Source organism: Dendrobates tinctorius, unplaced genomic scaffold, assembly GCF_039654945.1.
Source record: "Dendrobates tinctorius isolate UK_male_01 unplaced genomic scaffold, ASM3965494v1 ptg000344l, whole genome shotgun sequence".
Lineage (NCBI taxonomy): Eukaryota > Metazoa > Chordata > Amphibia > Anura > Dendrobatidae > Dendrobates > Dendrobates tinctorius.
The window spans coordinates 543,964-569,339 of record NW_027362010.1 but is presented as its reverse complement, the minus strand read 5'-3'; the positions used below and the strand labels follow the sequence as shown (position 1 = coordinate 569,339).

Below are 25,376 nucleotides of genomic sequence, written 5' to 3'. Positions count from 1 at the left end.
GGATAGGAGGCATTCTCAGTGATGTCACCGCTGATCTCTGGTGATGGATAGGAGACATTCTCAGTGATGTCACCTCTGATCTCTAGTGATGGATAGGAGACATTCTCAGTGATGTCACCGCTGATCTCTGGTGATGGATAGGAGACATTCTCAGTTATGTCACCGCTGATCTCTAGTGATGGATAGGAGGCATTCTCAGTGATGTCACCTCTGATCTCTAGTGATGGATAGGAGACATTCTCAGTGATGTCACCGCTGATCTCTGGTGATGGATAGGAGACATTCTCAGTTATGTCACCTCTGATCTCTAGTGATGGATAGGAGGCATTCTCAGTGATGTCACCACTGATCTCTAGTGATGGATAGGAGGCATTCTCAGTTATGTCACCTCTGATCTCTAGTGATGGATAGGAGGCATTCTCAGTGATGTCACCACTGATCTCTAGTGATGGATAGGAGGCATTCTCAGTGATGTCACCTCTGATCTCTAGTGATGGATAGGAGACATTCTCAGTGATGTCACCGCTGATCTCTGGTGATGGATAGGAGGCATTCTCAGTGATGTCACCGCTGATCTCTAGTGATGGATAGGAGGCATTCTCAGTGATGTCACCTCTGATCTCTAGTGATGGATAGGAGGCATTCTCAGTGATGTCACCTCTGATCTCTAGTGATGGATAGGAGGCATTCTCAGTGATGTCACCTCTGATCTCTGGTGATGGATAGGAGGCATTCTCAGTGATGTCACCGCTGATCTCTGGTGATGGATAGGAGACATTCTCAGTTATGTCACCTCTGATCTCTAGTGATGGATAGGAGGCATTCTCAGTGATGTCACCTCTGATCTCTGGTGATGGATAGGAGGCATTCTCAGTGATGTCACCTCTGATCTCTGGTGATGGATAGGAGACATTCTCAGTTATGTCACCTCTGATCTCTAGTGATGGATAGGAGGCATTCTCAGTGATGTCACCTCTGATCTCTGGTGATGGATAGGAGGCATTCTCAGTGATGTCACCGCTGATCTCTGGTGATGGATAGGAGACATTCTCAGTTATGTCACCTCTGATCTCTAGTGATGGATAGGAGACATTCTCAGTGATGTCACCTCTGATCTCTAGTGATGGATAGGAGGCATTTTCAGTGATGTCACCGCTGATCTCTAGTGATGGATAGGAGACATTCTCAGTGATGTCACCGCTGATCTCTGGTGATGGATAGGAGGCATTCTCAGTGATGTCACCGCTGATCTCTAGTGATGGATAGGAGACATTCTCAGTGATGTCACCGCTGATCTCTGGTGATGGATAGGAGGCATTCTCAGTGATGTCACCGCTGATCTCTGGTGATGGATAGGAGGCATTCTCAGTGATGTCACCGCTGATCTCTGGTGATGGATAGGAGGCATTCTCAGTGATGTCACCGCTGATCTCTAGTGATGGATAGGAGACATTCTCAGTGATGTCACCGCTGATCTCTGGTGATGGATAGGAGGCATTCTCAGTGATGTCACCGCTGATCTCTGGTGATGGATAGGAGGCATTTTCAGTGATGTCACCGCTGATCTCTAGTGATGGATAGGAGACATTCTCAGTGATGTCACCGCTGATCTCTGGTGATGGATAGGAGGCATTCTCATTGATGTTTTTGGTCTTCACCGATCTCTTTCCTGTTTCTCCCTTAGTGCGGACCCCCAGGAGGTAGCAGGACTCGTCCTTGCCCACACCCTGTATATTACAGATTATTACGGACTATGACATCTGCAGGATGTTGGCCCGGAAGAGTATAATCCCTGAGGAATATGTTCTGGCCAGAATTGCTGCTGAAAATCTACGGAAACCGAGAATCCGTGACCGACTGAGAAAAGCCCGATTTGTAGCAAAGAATGGAGCGTGCAACGTGGCACACAAAAACATCCGGGAGCAGGGCCGCTTCCTGCAGGACGTCTTCACCACCCTGGTGGACCTGAAGTGGCGCCACACGCTGGTTATCTTCACCATGTCCTTCCTGTGCAGCTGGCTGCTGTTTGCCATGATCTGGTGGCTCGTCGCCTTCGCTCACGGAGACATGGACATCACTGAGAACACCACCCAACGGGAGCCGTGCGTCGCAAATGTCAAGTAAGGGGGAGAGGGGCAAAGTCACAGGGTCCGGACAGAACGCAATGGTGGCCGCAGGGGGTGTTCCACCTATGTCCTAGTAGCATCCTTGGTGCCCCCATAATAACAGTGGCATCCATAGTTTCATAGTGTTGAAGGTAGACGTAAACCATCGAGTTCATTCTATAGCCTCACATGTTGGTCCCGAGGAAGCAAAAAGCCCCTGGGGCAAATACTAATGGCTCCATATTCGGGGAAAATTCCTTCTTGACTCCATACAGCAATCAGACGAGTTCCCTAGATCCACGTCCCATCACAGAGTCAGTGCTCATGGCCCGTAATATTATATTTATCAAGAAAGACGTCCAGGTAGGGAGTCATAACAGCAGGCGGCAGAGAGTTCCATAGTCTCACTGCTCTTACAGGAAAGAATCCGCGCCTGTGAACATGAGTCAGGCTTCTTTTCTCTAGGCGTAGCGGATGCCCCTTGCCCCTGTCGCAGTCCTAAGTGTAATGATCATTATTCAGATCTCTGTACAATACAATAAGGCTGGAGTCGGACACAAAGTATAATGTTCCCTGAACAGTGATCCGTATGTCATCCAATGGCCATGCTAGGATGCGATTGTTGCGCATGTCAGCATCCGTATGCCGAGATTTTCTCGCAAGCTTGCAGAATGGACATATAATGGATCCCAATGACAGGTTAAAACACAAAGAATAGATCTAGACACATAGAAGACATATTGTAAGGTGTTCATGTTGAGGGACGCTCACGCGGCAGCGGATTACGCCCGCCAGGCCCGGGCCTGGATCATTGTGCAGCATAAACCATACAGCAGCAACAGTCTTACATCAGACCAAATGAAGATTCATTGCAGAGCTCCGCTCTCTTAGCCCTGTGGTCACACAGGCTGCGCTTTATCCAGTCATCAGGCTCTACAGTCCCTCAGATAACTCCCCCTGTCCGGGTTACCTCTTAGCTGCTTCTCAGTCCTGACGTCCCTTCCCTCCTGGGGACCGGCCGGCACTCACAGGCTATTACACACAGGCCACACACGGTCAGCGGCGTCCACATCTGTGCTTCAGGAAGGCAGCACACCTTCTAGCACGTCGGCCTTCCGGGACCTTCCACACGGACCAATCAGATCCAGACATTCAATCATGTGACCTACCCTGGTCACCTTATATGGTCCGCAGCCACACCCACAGCATCACATGACTATGACCTCATTGCAGATCCTTCAGACTCACAACCACACACATAGACTTTACTTCAGACACACGCCCCTGGGTGGGTTTGTAGGTGACTGGTTCCACCCATCTCACCAGCCACCTGGAAGCTCTCCCTGATACACTGTAACAAAACCTCAGCAGTGTCTCTGCTGATTAACACACATTCAAGCGTTTATCCCAGGTTCACCCACCCTGGGATACATAATGGTCATTTACCATCCTGCCGTTCATCCTATTTCCATTACCACAAGGGACATGCCTTTATGCCTGTCCGAGGCACCCACACAGCGCCCCCTAGCGGACACAGTGGTCACTGCACCACATAATATATATCTAATATATGAAGCTCAAGTGTGTGTATGTGTGTGTGTATGTCCGGGATTGGCATCCGCACCGTCGCAGCTACAGCCACAAAATTTGGCACAGTCACACGTCTGGACCCCGAGAGCGTCCTAAGCTATGTTGTGAGGCGAAATTTTAACCCTGCGCATTCCAATTCACCAAACAATTTTGCCCCTATCTACATACTGGGGGAAAAAGTGTGTGCGCGTCAAGCCCCGCCCCTCATTGTGATGTTATAATGCCCCTATTTGCATAATGGGGAAACTGTGTGCGTATCAAGCCCCGCCCCTCATTATGATGTCATAATGGTTGACTATGAGATGGAGGATATGTATGATGGGTATATGGGCACGGGACTATGGGATGGCGGATGTGTATGATGGGTATATGGGCATGGGACTATGGGATGGAAGATATGTGATGGGTATATGGGCACGGGACTATGGGATGGAGGATATGTATGATGGGTATATGGGCACGGGACTATGGGATGGAGGATATGTATGATGGGTATATGGGCACTGGACTATGGGATGGAGGATGTATGATGGGTATATGGGCACGGGACTATGGGATGGAAGATATGTGATGGGTATATGGGCACAGGACTATGGGATGGAGGATGTATGATGGGTATATGGGCATGGGACTATGGGATGGAAGATATGTGATGGGTATATGGGCACTGGACTATGGGATGGAGGATGTATGATGGGTATATGGGCATGGGACTATGGGATGGAAGATATGTGATGGGTATATGGGCACAGGACTATGGGATGGAGGATATGTATGATGGGTATATGGGCACTGGACTATGGGATGGAGGATGTATGATGGGTATATGGGCATGGGACTATGGGATGGAAGATATGTGATGGGTATATGGGCACAGGACTATGGGATGGAGGATATGTATGATGGGTATATGGGCACGGGACTATGGGATGGAGAATATGTATGATGGGTATATGGGCACTGGACTATGGGATGGAGGATGTATGATGGGTATATGGGCACGGGACTATGTGATGGAGGATGTATAATGGGTATATGGGCACGGGACTATGGGATGGAGGATGTGTATGATGGGTATATGGGCACGGGACTGTGGGATGGAGGATGTGTGATGGGTATATGGGCACGGGACTATGGGATGGAGGATATGTGTGACGGGTATATGGGCACGGGACTATGGGATGGAGGATATGTATGATGGGTATATGGGCACGGGACTATGGGATGGAGGATGTGTATGATGGGTATATGGGCACGGGACTATGGGATGGAGGATGTGTGATGGGTATATGGGCACGGGACTATGGGATGGAGGATATGTGTGACGGGTATATGGGCACGGGACTATGGGATGGAGGATATGTATGATGGGTATATGGGCACTGGACTATGGGATGGAGGATGTATGATGGGTATATGGGCACGGGACTGTGGGATGGAGGATGTATGATGGGTATATGGGCACTGGACTATGGGATGGAGGATGTATGATGGGTATATGGGCACGGGACTGTGGGATGGAGGATGTGTGATGGGTATATGGGCACGGGACTATGGGATGGAGAATATGTGTGATGGGTATATGGGCACTGGACTATGGGATGGAGGATGTATGATGGGTATATGGGCACGGGACTGTGGGATGGAGGATGTATGATGGGTATATGGGCACTGGACTATGGGATGGAGGATGTATGATGGGTATATGGGCACGGGACTGTGGGATGGAGGATGTGTGATGGGTATATGGGCACGGGACTATGGGATGGAGGATATGTGTGACGGGTATATGGGCACGGGACTATGGGATGGAGGATGTGTGATGGGTATATGGGCACTGGACTATGGGATGGAAGATATGTATGATGGGTATATGGGCACGGGACTATGGGATAGAGGATATGTATGATGGGTATATGGGCACTGGACTATGGGATGGAGGATATGTATGATGGGTATATGGGCACGGGACTATGGGATGGAGGATATGTATGATGGGTATATGGGCACTGGACTATGGGATGGAGGATATGTATGATGGGTATATGGGCACGGGACTATGGGATAGAGGATATGTATGATGGGTATATGGGCACTGGACTATGGGATGGAGGTTGTGTGATGGGTATATAGGCACGGGACTATGGGATGGAAGATATGTATGATGGGTATATGGGCACGGGACTATGGGATGGAGGATATGTATGATGGGTATATGGGCACGGGACTATGGGATGGAAGATATGTATGATGGGTATATGGGCACGGGACTATGGGATGGAAGATATGTATGATGGGTATATGGGCACGGGACTATGGGATGGAGGATATGTATGATGGGTATATGGGCACTGGACTATGGGATGGAGGATATGTATGATGGGTATATATGGGCACGGGACTATGGGATGGAGGTTGTGTGATGGGTATATGGGCACGGGACTATGGGATGGAGGATGTGTGATGGGTATATGGGCACGGGACTATGGGATGGAGGATATGTATGATGGGTATATGGGCACGGGACTATGGGATGGAGGATATGTGTGATGGGTATATGGGCACTGGACTATGGGATGGAGGATATGTATGATGGGCATATGGGCACTGGACTATGGGATGGAGGATATGTGTGATGGGCATATGGGCACTGGACTATGGGATGGAGGATGTGTGATGGGTATATGGGCACGGGACTATGGGATGGCGGATATGTATGATGGGTATATGGGCACGGGCCTATGGGATGGAGGATATGTGTGATGGGTATATGGGCACTGGACTATGGGATGGAGGATGTGTATGATGGGTATATGGGCACTGGACTATGGGATGGAGGATATGTGTGATGGGCATATGGGCACTGGACTATGGGATGGAGGATGTGTGATGGGTATATGGGCACGGGACTATGGGATGGCGGATATGTATGATGGGTATATGGGCACGGGCCTATGGGATGGAGGATATGTATGATGGGTATATGGGCACGGGACTATGGGATGGAGGATGTGTGATGGGTATATGGGCACGGGACTATGGGATGGAGGATGTGTGATGGGTATATGGGCACGGGACTATGGGATGGAAGATATGTATGATGGGTATATGGGCACGGGACTATGGGATGGAGGATATGTATGATGGGTATATGGGCACTGGACTATGGGATGTAGGATATGTATGATGGGTATATGGGCACTGGACTATGGGATGGAGGTTGTGTGATGGGTATATGGGCACGGGACTATGGGATGGAAGATATGTATGATGGGTATATGGGCACGGGACTATGGGATGGAGGATATGTATGATGGGTATATGGGCACTGGACTATGGGATAGAGGATATGTATGATGGGTATATGGGCACTGGACTATGGGATGGAGGTTGTGTGATGGGTATATGGGCACGGGACTATGGGATGGAAGATATGTATGATGGGTATATGGGCACGGGACTATGGGATGGAGGATATGTATGATGGGTATATGGGCACTGGACTATGGGATAGAGGATATGTATGATGGGTATATGGGCACTGGACTATGGGATGGAGGTTGTGTGATGGGTATATGGGCACGGGACTATGGGATGGAAGATATGTATGATGGGTATATGGGCACGGGACTATGGGATGGAGGATATGTATGATGGGTATATGGGCACGGGACTATGGGATGGAAGATATGTATGATGGGTATATGGGCACGGGACTACGGGATGGAAGATATGTATGATGGGTATATGGGCACGGGACTATGGGATGGAGGATATGTATGATGGGTATATGGGCACTGGACTATGGGATGGAGGTTGTGTGATGGGTATATGGGCACGGGACTATGGGATGGAGGATGTGTGATGGGTATATGGGCACGGGACTATGGGATGGAGGATATGTATGATGGGTATATGGGCACGGGACTATGGGATGGAAGATATGTATGATGGGTATATGGGCACGGGACTACGGGATGGAAGATATGTATGATGGGTATATGGGCACGGGACTATGGGATGGAGGATATGTATGATGGGTATATGGGCACGGGACTATGGGATGGAGGTTGTGTGATGGGTATATGGGCACGGGACTATGGGATGGAGGATGTGTGATGGGTATATGGGCACGGGACTATGGGATGGAGGATATGTATGATGGGTATATGGGCACGGGACTATGGGATGGAGGATATGTGTGATGGGTATATGGGCACTGGACTATGGGATGGAGGATATGTGTGATGGGCATATGGGCACTGGACTATGGGATGGAGGATGTGTGATGGGTATATGGGCACGGGACTATGGGATGGCGGATATGTATGATGGGTATATGGGAACGGGCCTATGGGATGGAGGATATGTATGATGGGTATATGGGCACGGGACTATGGGATGGAGGATGTGTGATGGGTATATGGGCACGGGACTATGGGATGGAGGATGTGTGATGGGTATATGGGCACGGGACTATGGGATGGAAGATATGTATGATGGGTATATGGGCACGGGACTATGGGATGGAGGATATGTATGATGGGTATATGGGCACTGGACTATGGGATGTAGGATATGTATGATGGGTATATGGGCACTGGACTATGGGATGGAGGTTGTGTGATGGGTATATGGGCACGGGACTATGGGATGGAAGATATGTATGATGGGTATATGGGCACGGGACTATGGGATGGAGGATATGTATGATGGGTATATGGGCACTGGACTATGGGATAGAGGATATGTATGATGGGTATATGGGCACTGGACTATGGGATGGAGGTTGTGTGATGGGTATATGGGCACGGGACTATGGGATGGAAGATATGTATGATGGGTATATGGGCACGGGACTATGGGATGGAGGATATGTATGATGGGTATATGGGCACTGGACTATGGGATAGAGGATATGTATGATGGGTATATGGGCACTGGACTATGGGATGGAGGTTGTGTGATGGGTATATGGGCACGGGACTATGGGATGGAAGATATGTATGATGGGTATATGGGCACGGGACTATGGGATGGAGGATATGTATGATGGGTATATGGGCACGGGACTATGGGATGGAAGATATGTATGATGGGTATATGGGCACGGGACTACGGGATGGAAGATATGTATGATGGGTATATGGGCACGGGACTATGGGATGGAGGATATGTATGATGGGTATATGGGCACTGGACTATGGGATGGAGGATATGTATGATGGGTATATGGGCACGGGACTATGGGATGGAGGTTGTGTGATGGGTATATGGGCACGGGACTATGGGATGGAGGATGTGTGATGGGTATATGGGCACGGGACTATGGGATGGAGGATATGTATGATGGGTATATGGGCACGGGACTATGGGATGGAGGATATGTATGATGGGTATATGGGCACGGGACTATGGGATGGAGGATATGTGTGATGGGTATATGGGCACTGGACTATGGGATGGAGGATATGTGTGATGGGTATATGGGCACTGGACTATGGGATGGAGGATGTGTATGATGGGTATATGGGCACTGGACTATGGGATGGAGGATGTGTGATGGGTATATGGGCACGGGACTATGGGATGGCGGATATGTATGATGGGTATATGGGCACGGGCCTATGGGATGGAGGATATGTGTGATGGGTATATGGGCACTGGACTATGGGATGGAGGATGTGTATGATGGGTATATGGGCACTGGACTATGGGATGGAGGATATGTGTGATGGGCATATGGGCACTGGACTATGGGATGGAGGATGTGTGATGGGTATATGGGCACGGGACTATGGGATGGCGGATATGTATGATGGGTATATGGGCACGGGCCTATGGGATGGAGGATATGTATGATGGGTATATGGGCACGGGACTATGGGATGAAGGATGTGTGATGGGTATATGGGCACGGGACTATGGGATGGAGGATGTGTGATGGGTATATGGGCACGGGACTATGGGATGGAGGATGTGTGATGGGTATATGGGCATGGAACTATGGGATGGTGGATATGTATGATGGGTATATGGGCATGGGACTATGGGATGGAGGATATGTGTGATGGGTATATGGGCACTGGACTATGGGATGGAGGATGTGTGATGGGTATATGGGCACGGGACTATGGGATGGCGGATATGTGTGATGGGTATATGGGCACGGGCCTATGGGATGGAGGATATGTATGATGGGTATATGGGCACGGGACTATGGGATGGAGGATGTGTGATGGGTATATGGGCACGGGACTATGGGATGGAGGATGTGTGATGGGTATATGGGCACGGGACTATGGGATGGAGGATGTGTGATGGGTATATGGGCACGGGACTATGGGATGGAGGATATGTATGATGGGTATATGGGCACGGGACTATGGGATGGAGGATATGTATGATGGGTATATGGGCACGGGACTATGGGATGGAAGATATGTATGATGGGTATATGGGCACGGGACTATGGGATGGAAGATATGTATGATGGGTATATGGGCACGGGACTATGGGATGGAGGATATGTATGATGGGTATATGGGCACTGGACTATGGGATGGAGGATATGTATGATGGGTATATGGGCACGGGACTATGGGATAGAGGATATGTATGATGGGTATATATGGGCACGGGACTATGGGATGGAGGTTGTGTGATGGGTATATGGGCACGGGACTATGGGATGGAGGATGTGTGATGGGTATATGGGCACGGGACTATGGGATGGAGGATATGTATGATGGGTATATGGGCACGGGACTATGGGATGGAGGATATGTGTGATGGGTATATGGGCACTGGACTATGGGATGGAGGATATGTATGATGGGCATATGGGCACTGGACTATGGGATGGAGGATATGTGTGATGGGCATATGGGCACTGGACTATGGGATGGAGGATGTGTGATGGGTATATGGGCATGGGACTATGGGATGGCGGATATGTATGATGGGTATATGGGCACGGGCCTATGGGATGGAGGATATGTGTGATGGGTATATGGGCACTGGACTATGGGATGGAGGATGTGTATGATGGGTATATGGGCACTGGACTATGGGATGGAGGATATGTGTGATGGGCATATGGGCACTGGACTATGGGATGGAGGATGTGTGATGGGTATATGGGCACGGGACTATGGGATGGCGGATATGTATGATGGGTATATGGGCACGGGCCTATGGGATGGAGGATATGTATGATGGGTATATGGGCACGGGACTATGGGATGGAGGATGTGTGATGGGTATATGGGCACGGGACTATGGGATGGAAGATATGTATGATGGGTATATGGGCACGGGACTATGGGATGAAGGATGTGTGATGGGTATATGGGCACGGGACTATGGGATGGAGGATGTGTGATGGGTATATGGGCACGGGACTATGGGATGGAGGATGTGTGATGGGTATATGGGCATGGAACTATGGGATGGTGGATATGTATGATGGGTATATGGGCATGGGACTATGGGATGGAGGATATGTGTGATGGGTATATGGGCACTGGACTATGGGATGGAGGATGTGTGATGGGTATATGGGCACGGGACTATGGGATGGCGGATATGTGTGATGGGTATATGGGCACGGGCCTATGGGATGGAGGATATGTATGATGGGTATATGGGCACGGGACTATGGGATGGAGGATGTGTGATGGGTATATGGGCACGGGACTATGGGATGGAGGATGTGTGATGGGTATATGGGCACGGGACTATGGGATGGAGGATGTGTGATGGGTATATGGGCACGGGACTATGGGATGGAGGATATGTATGATGGGTATATGGGCACGGGACTATGGGATGGAGGATATGTATGATGGGTATATGGGCACGGGACTATGGGATGGAAGATATGTATGATGGGTATATGGGCACGGGACTATGGGATGGAAGATATGTATGATGGGTATATGGGCACGGGACTATGGGATGGAGGATATGTATGATGGGTATATGGGCACTGGACTATGGGATGGAGGATATGTATGATGGGTATATGGGCACGGGACTATGGGATAGAGGATATGTATGATGGGTATATATGGGCACGGGACTATGGGATGGAGGTTGTGTGATGGGTATATGGGCACGGGACTATGGGATGGAGGATGTGTGATGGGTATATGGGCACGGGACTATGGGATGGAAGATATGTATGATGGGTATATGGGCACGGGACTATGGGATGAAGGATGTGTGATGGGTATATGGGCACGGGACTATGGGATGGAGGATGTGTGATGGGTATATGGGCACGGGACTATGGGATGGAGGATGTGTGATGGGTATATGGGCATGGAACTATGGGATGGTGGATATGTATGATGGGTATATGGGCATGGGACTATGGGATGGAGGATATGTGTGATGGGTATATGGGCACTGGACTATGGGATGGAGGATGTGTGATGGGTATATGGGCACGGGACTATGGGATGGCGGATATGTGTGATGGGTATATGGGCACGGGCCTATGGGATGGAGGATATGTATGATGGGTATATGGGCACGGGACTATGGGATGGAGGATGTGTGATGGGTATATGGGCACGGGACTATGGGATGGAGGATGTGTGATGGGCATATGGGCACGGGACTATGGGATGGAGGATGTGTGATGGGTATATGGGCACGGGACTATGGGATGGAGGATATGTATGATGGGTATATGGGCACGGGACTATGGGATGGAGGATATGTATGATGGGTATATGGGCACGGGACTATGGGATGGAAGATATGTATGATGGGTATATGGGCACGGGACTATGGGATGGAAGATATGTATGATGGGTATATGGGCACGGGACTATGGGATGGAGGATATGTATGATGGGTATATGGGCACTGGACTATGGGATGGAGGATATGTATGATGGGTATATGGGCACGGGACTATGGGATAGAGGATATGTATGATGGGTATATATGGGCACGGGACTATGGGATGGAGGTTGTGTGATGGGTATATGGGCACGGGACTATGGGATGGAGGATGTGTGATGGGTATATGGGCACGGGACTATGGGATGGAGGATATGTATGATGGGTATATGGGCACGGGACTATGGGATGGAGGATATGTGTGATGGGTATATGGGCACTGGACTATGGGATGGAGGATGTGTATGATGGGTATATGGGCACTGGACTATGGGATGGAGGATATGTGTGATGGGCATATGGGCACTGGACTATGGGATGGAGGATGTGTGATGGGTATATGGGCACGGGACTATGGGATGGCGGATATGTATGATGGGTATATGGGCACGGGCCTATGGGATGGAGGATATGTATGATGGGTATATGGGCACGGGACTATGGGATGGAGGATGTGTGATGGGTATATGGGCACGGGACTATGGGATGGAGGATGTGTGATGGGTATATGGGCACGGGACTATGGGATGGAAGATATGTATGATGGGTATATGGGCACGGGACTATGGGATGGAGGATATGTATGATGGGTATATGGGCACTGGACTATGGGATGGAGGATATGTATGATGGGTATATGGGCACTGGACTATGGGATGGAGGTTGTGTGATGGGTATATGGGCACGGGACTATGGGATGGAAGATATGTATGATGGGTATATGGGCACGGGACTATGGGATGGAGGATATGTATGATGGGTATATGGGCACGGGACTATGGGATGGAAGATATGTATGATGGGTATATGGGCACGGGACTACGGGATGGAAGATATGTATGATGGGTATATGGGCACGGGACTATGGGATGGAGGATATGTATGATGGGTATATGGGCACTGGACTATGGGATGGAGGATATGTATGATGGGTATATGGGCACGGGACTATGGGATGGAGGTTGTGTGATGGGTATATGGGCACGGGACTATGGGATGGAGGATGTGTGATGGGTATATGGGCACGGGACTATGGGATGGAGGATATGTATGATGGGTATATGGGCACGGGACTATGGGATGGAGGATATGTGTGATGGGTATATGGGCACTGGACTATGGGATGGAGGATATGTGTGATGGGCATATGGGCACTGGACTATGGGATGGAGGATGTGTGATGGGTATATGGGCACGGGACTATGGGATGGCGGATATGTATGATGGGTATATGGGCACGGGCCTATGGGATGGAGGATATGTGTGATGGGTATATGGGCACTGGACTATGGGATGGAGGATGTGTATGATGGGTATATGGGCACTGGACTATGGGATGGAGGATATGTGTGATGGGCATATGGGCACTGGACTATGGGATGGAGGATGTGTATGATGGGTATATGGGCACGGGACTATGGGATGGCGGATATGTATGATGGGTATATGGGCACGGGCCTATGGGATGGAGGATATGTATGATGGGTATATGGGCACGGGACTATGGGATGAAGGATGTGTGATGGGTATATGGGCACGGGACTATGGGATGGAGGATGTGTGATGGGTATATGGGCACGGGACTATGGGATGGAGGATGTTTGATGGGTATATGGGCATGGAACTATGGGATGGTGGATATGTATGATGGGTATATGGGCATGGGACTATGGGATGGAGGATATGTGTGATGGGTATAAGGGCACTGGACTATGGGATGGAGGATGTGTGATGGGTATATGGGCACGGGACTATGGGATGGCGGATATGTGTGATGGGTATATGGGCACGGGCCTATGGGATGGAGGATATGTATGATGGGTATATGGGCACGGGACTATGGGATGGAGGATGTGTGATGGGTATATGGGCACGGGACTATGGGATGGAGGATGTGTGATGGGTATATGGGCACGGGACTATGGGATGGAGGATGTGTGATGGGTATATGGGCACGGGACTATGGGATGGAGGATATGTATGATGGGTATATGGGCATGGGACTATGGGATGGAGGATGTGTGATGGGTATATGGGCACGGGACTATGGGATGGAGGATGTGTGATGGGTATATGGGCACGGGACTATGGGATGGAGGATATGTGTGATGGGTATATGGGCACTGGACTATGGGATGGAGGATGTGTGATGGGTATATTGGCACGGGACTATGGGATGGCAGATATGTATGATGGGTATATGGGCACGGGCCTATGGGATGGAGGATATGTATGATGGGTATATGGGCACGGGACTATGGGATGGAGGATGTGTGATGGGTATATGGGCACGGGACTATGGGATGGAGGATATGTATGATGGGTATATGGGCACGGGCCTATGGGATGGAGGATATGTATGATGGGTATATGGGCACGGGACTATGGGATGGAGGATGTGTGATGGGTATATGGGCACGGGACTATGGGATGGAGGATGTGTGATGGGTATATGGGCATGGGACTATGGGATGGAGGATATGTATGATGGGTATATGGGCACGGGACTATGGGATGGAGGATATGTGTGATGGGTATATGGGCACGGGACTATGGGATGGAGGATGTGTGATGGGTATATGGGCACGGGACTATGGGATGGAGGATGTGTGATGGGTATATGGGCATGGGACTATGGGATGGAGGATGCGTGATGGGTATATGGGCATGGGACTATGGGATGGAGGATGTGTGATGGGTATATGGGCACGGGCCTATGGGATGGAGGATATGTATGATGGGTATATGGGCACGGGACTATGGGATGGAGGATGCGTGATGGGTATATGGGCATGGGACTATGGGATGGAGGATGTGTGATGGGTATATGGGCACGGCACTATGGGATGGAGGATGTGTGATGGGTATATGGGCACGGGCCTATGGGATGGAGGATATGTATGATGGGTATATGGGCACGGGACTATGGGATGGAGGATGCGTGATGGGTATATGGGCATGGGACTATGGGATGGAGGATGTGTGATGGGTATATGGGCACGGGACTATGGGATGGAGGATGTGTGATGGGTATATGGGCATGGGACTATGGGATGGAGGATATGTATGATGGGTATATGGGCACGGGACTATGGGATGGAGGATGTGTGATGGGTATATGGGCATGGGACTATGGGATGGAGGATGTGTGATGGGTATATGGGCACTGGACTATGGGATGGAGGTTGTGTGATGGGTATATGGGCACGGGACTATGGGATGGAAGATATGTATGATGGGTATATGGGCACGGGACTATGGGATGGAGGATATGTATGATGGGTATATGGGCACGGGACTATGGGATGGAAGATATGTATGATGGGTATATGGGCACGGGACTACGGGATGGAAGATATGTATGATGGGTATATGGGCACGGGACTATGGGATGGAGGATATGTATGATGGGTATATGGGCACTGGACTATGGGATGGAGGATATGTATGATGGGTATATGGGCACGGGACTATGGGATGGAGGTTGTGTGATGGGTATATGGGCACGGGACTATGGGATGGAGGATGTGTGATGGGTATATGGGCACGGGACTATGGGATGGAGGATATGTATGATGGGTATATGGGCACGGGACTATGGGATGGAGGATATGTGTGATGGGTATATGGGCACTGGACTATGGGATGGAGGATATGTGTGATGGGCATATGGGCACTGGACTATGGGATGGAGGATGTGTGATGGGTATATGGGCACGGGACTATGGGATGGCGGATATGTATGATGGGTATATGGGCACGGGCCTATGGGATGGAGGATATGTGTGATGGGTATATGGGCACTGGACTATGGGATGGAGGATGTGTATGATGGGTATATGGGCACTGGACTATGGGATGGAGGATATGTGTGATGGGCATATGGGCACTGGACTATGGGATGGAGGATGTGTATGATGGGTATATGGGCACGGGACTATGGGATGGCGGATATGTATGATGGGTATATGGGCACGGGCCTATGGGATGGAGGATATGTATGATGGGTATATGGGCACGGGACTATGGGATGAAGGATGTGTGATGGGTATATGGGCACGGGACTATGGGATGGAGGATGTGTGATGGGTATATGGGCACGGGACTATGGGATGGAGGATGTTTGATGGGTATATGGGCATGGAACTATGGGATGGTGGATATGTATGATGGGTATATGGGCATGGGACTATGGGATGGAGGATATGTGTGATGGGTATATGGGCACTGGACTATGGGATGGAGGATGTGTGATGGGTATATGGGCACGGGACTATGGGATGGCGGATATGTGTGATGGGTATATGGGCACGGGCCTATGGGATGGAGGATATGTATGATGGGTATATGGGCACGGGACTATGGGATGGAGGATGTGTGATGGGTATATGGGCACGGGACTATGGGATGGAGGATGTGTGATGGGTATATGGGCACGGGACTATGGGATGGAGGATGTGTGATGGGTATATGGGCACGGGACTATGGGATGGAGGATATGTATGATGGGTATATGGGCATGGGACTATGGGATGGAGGATGTGTGATGGGTATATGGGCACGGGACTATGGGATGGAGGATGTGTGATGGGTATATGGGCACGGGACTATGGGATGGAGGATATGTGTGATGGGTATATGGGCACTGGACTATGGGATGGAGGATGTGTGATGGGTATATTGGCACGGGACTATGGGATGGCAGATATGTATGATGGGTATATGGGCACGGGCCTATGGGATGGAGGATATGTATGATGGGTATATGGGCACGGGACTATGGGATGGAGGATGTGTGATGGGTATATGGGCACGGGACTATGGGATGGAGGATATGTATGATGGGTATATGGGCACGGGCCTATGGGATGGAGGATATGTATGATGGGTATATGGGCACGGGACTATGGGATGGAGGATGTGTGATGGGTATATGGGCACGGGACTATGGGATGGAGGATGTGTGATGGGTATATGGGCATGGGACTATGGGATGGAGGATATGTATGATGGGTATATGGGCACGGGACTATGGGATGGAGGATATGTGTGATGGGTATATGGGCACGGGACTATGGGATGGAGGATGTGTGATGGGTATTTGGGCACGGGACTATGGGATGGAGGATGTGTGATGGGTATATGGGCATGGGACTATGGGATGGAGGATGCGTGATGGGTATATGGGCATGGGACTATGGGATGGAGGATGTGTGATGGGTATATGGGCACGGGCCTATGGGATGGAGGATATGTATGATGGGTATATGGGCACGGGACTATGGGATGGAGGATGCGTGATGGGTATATGGGCATGGGACTATGGGATGGAGGATGTGTGATGGGTATATGGGCACGGGACTATGGGATGGAGGATGTGTGATGGGTATATGGGCACGGGCCTATGGGATGGAGGATATGTATGATGGGTATATGGGCACGGGACTATGGGATGGAGGATGCGTGATGGGTATATGGGCATGGGACTATGGGATGGAGGATGTGTGATGGGTATATGGGCACGGGACTATGGGATGGAGGATGTGTGATGGGTATATGGGCATGGGACTATGGGATGGAGGATATGTATGATGGGTATATGGGCACGGGACTATGGGATGGAGGATGTGTGATGGGTATATGGGCATGGGACTATGGGATGGAGGATATGTATGATGGGTATATGGGCATGGGACTATGGGATGGAGGATGTGTGATGGGTATATGGGCATGGGACTATGGGATGGAGGATATGTATGATGGGTATATGGGCATGGGACTATGGGATGGAGGATGTGTGATGGGTATATGGGCATGGGACTATGGGATGGAGGATATGTATGATGGGTATATGGGCACGGGACTATGGGATGGAGGATATGTATGATGGGTATATGGGCACGGGACTATGGGATGGAGGATGTGTGATGGGTATATGGGCACGGGACTATGGGATGGAGGATGTGTGATGGGTATATGGGCATGGGACTATGGGATGGAGGATATGTATGATGGGTATATGGGCATGGGACTATGGGATGGAGGATGTGTGATGGGTATATGGGCATGGGACTATGGGATGGAGGATATGTATGATGGGTATATGGGCATGGGACTATGGGATGGAGGATGTGTGATGGGTATATGGGCACGGGACTATGGGATGGCGGATATGTGTGATGGGTATATGGGCACGGGCCTATGGGATGGAGGATATGTATGATGGGTATATGGGCACGGGACTATGGGATGGAGGATGTGTGATGGGTATATGGGCACGGGACTATGGGATGGAGGATGTGTGATGGGTATATGGGCACGGGACTATGGGATGGAGGATGTGTGATGGGTATATGGGCACGGGACTATGGGATGGAGGATATGTATGAAGGGTATATGGGCACGGGACTATGGGATGGAGGATATGTATGATGGGTATATGGGCACGGGACTATGGGATGGAAGATATGTATGATGGGTATATGGGCACGGGACTATGGGATGGAAGATATGTATGATGGGTATATGGGCACGGGACTATGGGATGGAGGATATGTATGATGGGTATATGGGCACTGGACTATGGGATGGAGGATATGTATGATGGGTATATGGGCACGGGACTATGGGATAGAGGATATGTATGATGGGTATATATGGGCACGGGACTATGGGATGGAGGTTGTGTGATGGGTATATGGGCACGGGACTATGGGATGGAGGATGTGTGATGGGTATATGGGCACGGGACTATGGGATGGAGGATATGTATGATGGGTATATGGGCACGGGACTATGGGATGGAGGATATGTGTGATGGGTATATGGGCACTGGACTATGGGATGGAGGATATGTATGATGGGCATATGGGCACTGGACTATGGGATGGAGGATATGTGTGATGGGCATATGGGCACTGGACTATGGGATGGAGGATGTGTGATGGGTATATGGGCACGGGACTATGGGATGGCGGATATGTATGATGGGTATATGGGCACGGGCCTATGGGATGGAGGATATGTGTGATGGGTATATGGGCACTGGACTATGGGATGGAGGATGTGTATGATGGGTATATGGGCACTGGACTATGGGATGGAGGATATGTGTGATGGGCATATGGGCACTGGACTATGGGATGGAGGATGTGTGATGGGTATATGGGCACGGGACTATGGGATGGCGGATATGTATGATGGGTATATGGGCACGGGCCTATGGGATGGAGGATATGTATGATGGGTATATGGGCACGGGACTATGGGATGGAGGATGTGTGATGGGTATATGGGCACGGGACTATGGGATGGAGGATGTGTGATGGGTATATGGGCATGGGACTATGGGATGGAAGATATGTATGATGGGTATATGGGCACGGGACTATGGGATGGAGGATATGTATGATGGGTATATGGGCACTGGACTATGGGATGGAGGATATGTATGATGGGTATATGGGCACTGGACTATGGGATGGAGGTTGTGTGATGGGTATATGGGCACGGGACTATGGGATGGAAGATATGTATGATGGGTATATGGGCACGGGACTATGGGATGGAGGATATGTATGATGGGTATATGGGCACTGGACTATGGGATAGAGGATATGTATGATGGGTATATGGGCACTGGACTATGGGATGGAGGTTGTGTGATGGGTATATGGGCACGGGACTATGGGATGGAAGATATGTATGATGGGTATATGGGCACGGGACTATGGGATGGAGGATATGTATGATGGGTATATGGGCACGGGACTATGGGATGGAAGATATGTATGATGGGTATATGGGCACGGGACTACGGGATGGAAGATATGTATGATGGGTATATGGGCACGGGACTATGGGATGGAGGATATGTATGATGGGTATATGGGCACTGGACTATGGGATGGAGGATATGTATGATGGGTATATGGGCACGGGACTATGGGATGGAGGTTGTGTGATGGGTATATGGGCACGGGACTATGGGATGGAGGATGTGTGATGGGTATATGGGCACGGGACTATGGGATGGAGGATATGTATGATGGGTATATGGGCACGGGACTATGGGATGGAGGATATGTGTGATGGGTATATGGGCACTGGACTATGGGATGGAGGATATGTGTGATGGGCATATGGGCACTGGACTATGGGATGGAGGATGTGTGATGGGTATATGGGCACGGGACTATGGGATGGCGGATATGTATGATGGGTATATGGGCACGGGCCTATGGGATGGAGGATATGTGTGATGGGTATATGGGCACTGGACTATGGGATGGAGGATGTGTATGATGGGTATATGGGCACTGGACTATGGGATGGAGGATATGTGTGATGGGCATATGGGCACTGGACTATGGGATGGAGGATGTGTATGATGGGTATATGGGCACGGGACTATGGGATGGCGGATATGTATGATGGGTATATGGGCACGGGCCTATGGGATGGAGGATATGTATGATGGGTATATGGGCACGGGACTATGGGATGAAGGATGTGTGATGGGTATATGGGCACGGGACTATGGGATGGAGGATGTGTGATGGGTATATGGGCACAGGACTATGGGATGGAGGATGTTTGATGGGTATATGGGCATGGAACTATGGGATGGTGGATATGTATGATGGGTATATGGGCATGGGACTATGGGATGGAGGATATGTGTGATGGGTATATGGGCACTGGACTATGGGATGGAGGATGTGTGATGGGTATATGGGCACGGGACTATGGGATGGCGGATATGTGTGATGGGTATATGGGCACGGGCCTATGGGATGGAGGATATGTATGATGGGTATATGGGCACGGGACTATGGGATGGAGGATGTGTGATGGGTATATGGGCACGGGACTATGGGATGGAGGATGTGTGATGGGTATATGGGCACGGGACTATGGGATGGAGGATGTGTGATGGGTATATGGGCACGGGACTATGGGATGGAGGATATGTATGATGGGTATATGGGCATGGGACTATGGGATGGAGGATGTGTGATGGGTATATGGGCACGGGACTATGGGATGGAGGATGTGTGATGGGTATATGGGCACGGGACTATGGGATGGAGGATATGTGTGATGGGTATATGGGCACTGGACTATGGGATGGAGGATGTGTGATGGGTATATTGGCACGGGACTATGGGATGGCAGATATGTATGATGGGTATATGGGCACGGGCCTATGGGATGGAGGATATGTATGATGGGTATATGGGCACGGGACTATGGGATGGAGGATGTGTGATGGGTATATGGGCACGGGACTATGGGATGGAGGATATGTATGATGGGTATATGGGCACGGGCCTATGGGATGGAGGATATGTATGATGGGTATATGGGCACGGGACTATGGGATGGAGGATGTGTGATGGGTATATGGGCACGGGACTATGGGATGGAGGATGTGTGATGGGTATATGGGCATGGGACTATGGGATGGAGGATATGTATGATGGGTATATGGGCACGGGACTATGGGATGGAGGATATGTGTGATGGGTATATGGGCACGGGACTATGGGATGGAGGATGTGTGATGGGTATATGGGCACGGGACTATGGGATGGAGGATGTGTGATGGGTATATGGGCATGGGACTATGGGATGGAGGATGCGTGATGGGTATATGGGCATGGGACTATGGGATGGAGGATGTGTGATGGGTATATGGGCACGGGCCTATGGGATGGAGGATATGTATGATGGGTATATGGGCACGGGACTATGGGATGGAGGATGCGTGATGGGTATATGGGCATGGGACTATGGGATGGAGGATGTGTGATGGGTATATGGGCACGGGACTATGGGATGGAGGATGTGTGATGGGTATATGGGCACGGGCCTATGGGATGGAGGATATGTATGATGGGTATATGGGCACGGGACTATGGGATGGAGGATGCGTGATGGGTATATGGGCATGGGACTATGGGATGGAGGATGTGTGATGGGTATATGGGCACGGGACTATGGGATGGAGGATGTGTGATGGGTATATGGGCATGGGACTATGGGATGGAGGATATGTATGATGGGTATATGGGCACGGGACTATGGGATGGAGGATGTGTGATGGGTATATGGGCATGGGACTATGGGATGGAGGATATGTATGATGGGTATATGGGCATGGGACTATGGGATGGAGGATGTGTGATGGGTATATGGGCATGGGACTATGGGATGGAGGATATGTATGATGGGTATATGGGCATGGGACTATGGGATGGAGGATGTGTGATGGGTATATGGGCATGGGACTATGGGATGGAGGATATGTATGATGGGTATATGGGCACGGGACTATGGGATGGAGGATATGTATGATGGGTATATGGGCACGGGACTATGGGATGGAGGATGTGTGATGGGTATATGGGCACGGGACTATGGGATGGAGGATGTGTGATGGGTATATGGGCATGGGACTATGGGATGGAGGATATGTATGATGGGTATATGGGCATGGGACTATGGGATGGAGGATGTGTGATGGGTATATGGGCATGGGACTATGGGATGGAGGATATGTATGATGGGTATATGGGCATGGGACTATGGGATGGAGGATGTGTGATGGGTATATGGGCATGGGACTATGGGATGGAGGATATGTATGATGGGTATATGGGCACGGGACTATGGGATGGAGGATATGTATGATGGGTATATGGGCACGGGACTATGGGATGGAGGATATGTATGATGGGTTTATGGGCACGGGACTATGGGATGGAGGATGTGTGATGGGTATATGGGCATGGGACTATGGGATGGAGGATATGTATGATGGGTATATGGGCATGGGACTATGGGATGGAGGATGTGTGATGGGTATATGGGCACGGGACTATGGGATGGAGGATGTGTGATGGGTATATGGGCATGGGACTATGGGATGGAGGATGTGTGATGGGTATATGGGCACGGGACTATGGGATGGAGGATGTGTGATGGGTATATGGGCATGGGACTATGGGATGGAGGATATGTATGATGGGTATATGGGCACGGGACTATGGGATGGAGGATGTGTGATGGGTATATGGGCATGGGACTATGGGATGGAGGATATGTATGATGGGTATATGGGCATGGGACTATGGGATGGAGGATGTGTGATGGGTATATGGGCATGGGACTATGGGATGGAGGATATGTATGATGGGTATATGGGCATGGGACTATGGGATGGAGGATGTGTGATGGGTATATGGGCATGGGACTATGGGATGGAGGATATGTATGATGGGTATATGGGCACGGGACTATGGGATGGAGGATATGTATGATGGGTATATGGGCACGGGACTATGGGATGGAGGATGTGTGATGGGTATATGGGCACGGGACTATGGGATGGAGGATGTGTGATGGGTATATGGGCATGGGACTATGGGATGGAGGATATGTATGATGGGTATATGGGCATGGGACTATGGGATGGAGGATGTGTGATGGGTATATGGGCATGGGACTATGGGATGGAGGATATGTATGATGGGTATATGGGCATGGGACTATGGGATGGAGGATGTGTGATGGGTATATGGGCATGGGACTATGGGATGGAGGATATGTATGATGGGTATATGGGCACGGGACTATGGGATGGAGGATATGTATGATGGGTTTATGGGCACGGGACTATGGGATGGAGGATGTGTGATGGGTATATGGGCATGGGACTATGGGATGGAGGATATGTATGATGGGTATATGGGCATGGGACTATGGGATGGAGGATGTGTGATGGGTATATGGGCACGGGACTATGGGATGGAGGATGTGTGATGGGTATATGGGCATGGGACTATGGGATGGAGGATGTGTGATGGGTATATGGGCACGGGCCTATGGGATGGAGGATATGTATGATGGGTATATGGGCACGGGACTATGGGATGGAGGATGTGTGATGGGTATATGGGCACGGGACTATGGGATGGAGGATGTGTGATGGGTATATGGGCACGGGACTATGGGATGGAGGATATGTATGATGGGTATATGGGCACGGGACTATGGGATGGAGGATATGTATGACGGATATATGGGCACGGGACTATGGGATGGAGGATATGTATGACGGGTATATGGGCACTGGACTATGGGATGGAGGATATGTATGACGGGTATATGGGCACGGGACTATGGGATGGAGGATATGTATGACAGGTATATGGGCACTGGACTATGGGATGGAGGATATGTATGACGGGTATATGGGCACGGGACTATGGGATGGAGGATATGTATGACGGGTATATGGGCACGGGACTATGGGATGGAGGATATGTATGATGGATATATGGGCACGGGACTATGGGATGGCGGATATGTATGATGGGTATATGGGCACGGGACTATGGGATGGAGGATATGTATGATGGGTATATGGGCACGGGACTATGGGATGGAGGATATGTATGATGGGTATATGGGCACGGGACTATGGGATGGAGGATAATTCTAATTTGCTATAACTATCCACAGTTAGTTACTATGCCCGGGCAGCTCCGGGCTCTTCAGCTGGTATATATATATATATATATATATATATATATATATATATATATATATATATATATATATGTTACTTTTTTCACCCTCATTTTGTGAACAACAATAAAATAAAAAAAGCACTTCAGGATAAAGGCTGGCGTCTCTAGCATCTTCCTCTGGGAGTGATGGTGTGCACATGCCCCAAGCGTCACCAGGACCAGTGGCATTGTG

The 25,376-nt window shown here is 50.0% G+C and overlaps 1 protein-coding gene across 1 annotated transcript in view; it reads left to right on the top strand.

The window, feature by feature from the left end:
- LOC141074963 (ATP-sensitive inward rectifier potassium channel 8) overlaps nucleotides 1–25,376 on the top strand; it is a 41,079-nt gene that overhangs the window by 8,813 nt on the left and 6,890 nt on the right. Inside the window, exon 2 of the mRNA XM_073562290.1 lies at nucleotides 1,685–2,120. Coding sequence (XP_073418391.1) covers nucleotides 1,768–2,120 — 353 coding nt within the window. The 5' untranslated portion in view covers nucleotides 1,685–1,767. The remainder of the gene's footprint in view (nucleotides 1–1,684; nucleotides 2,121–25,376) is intronic.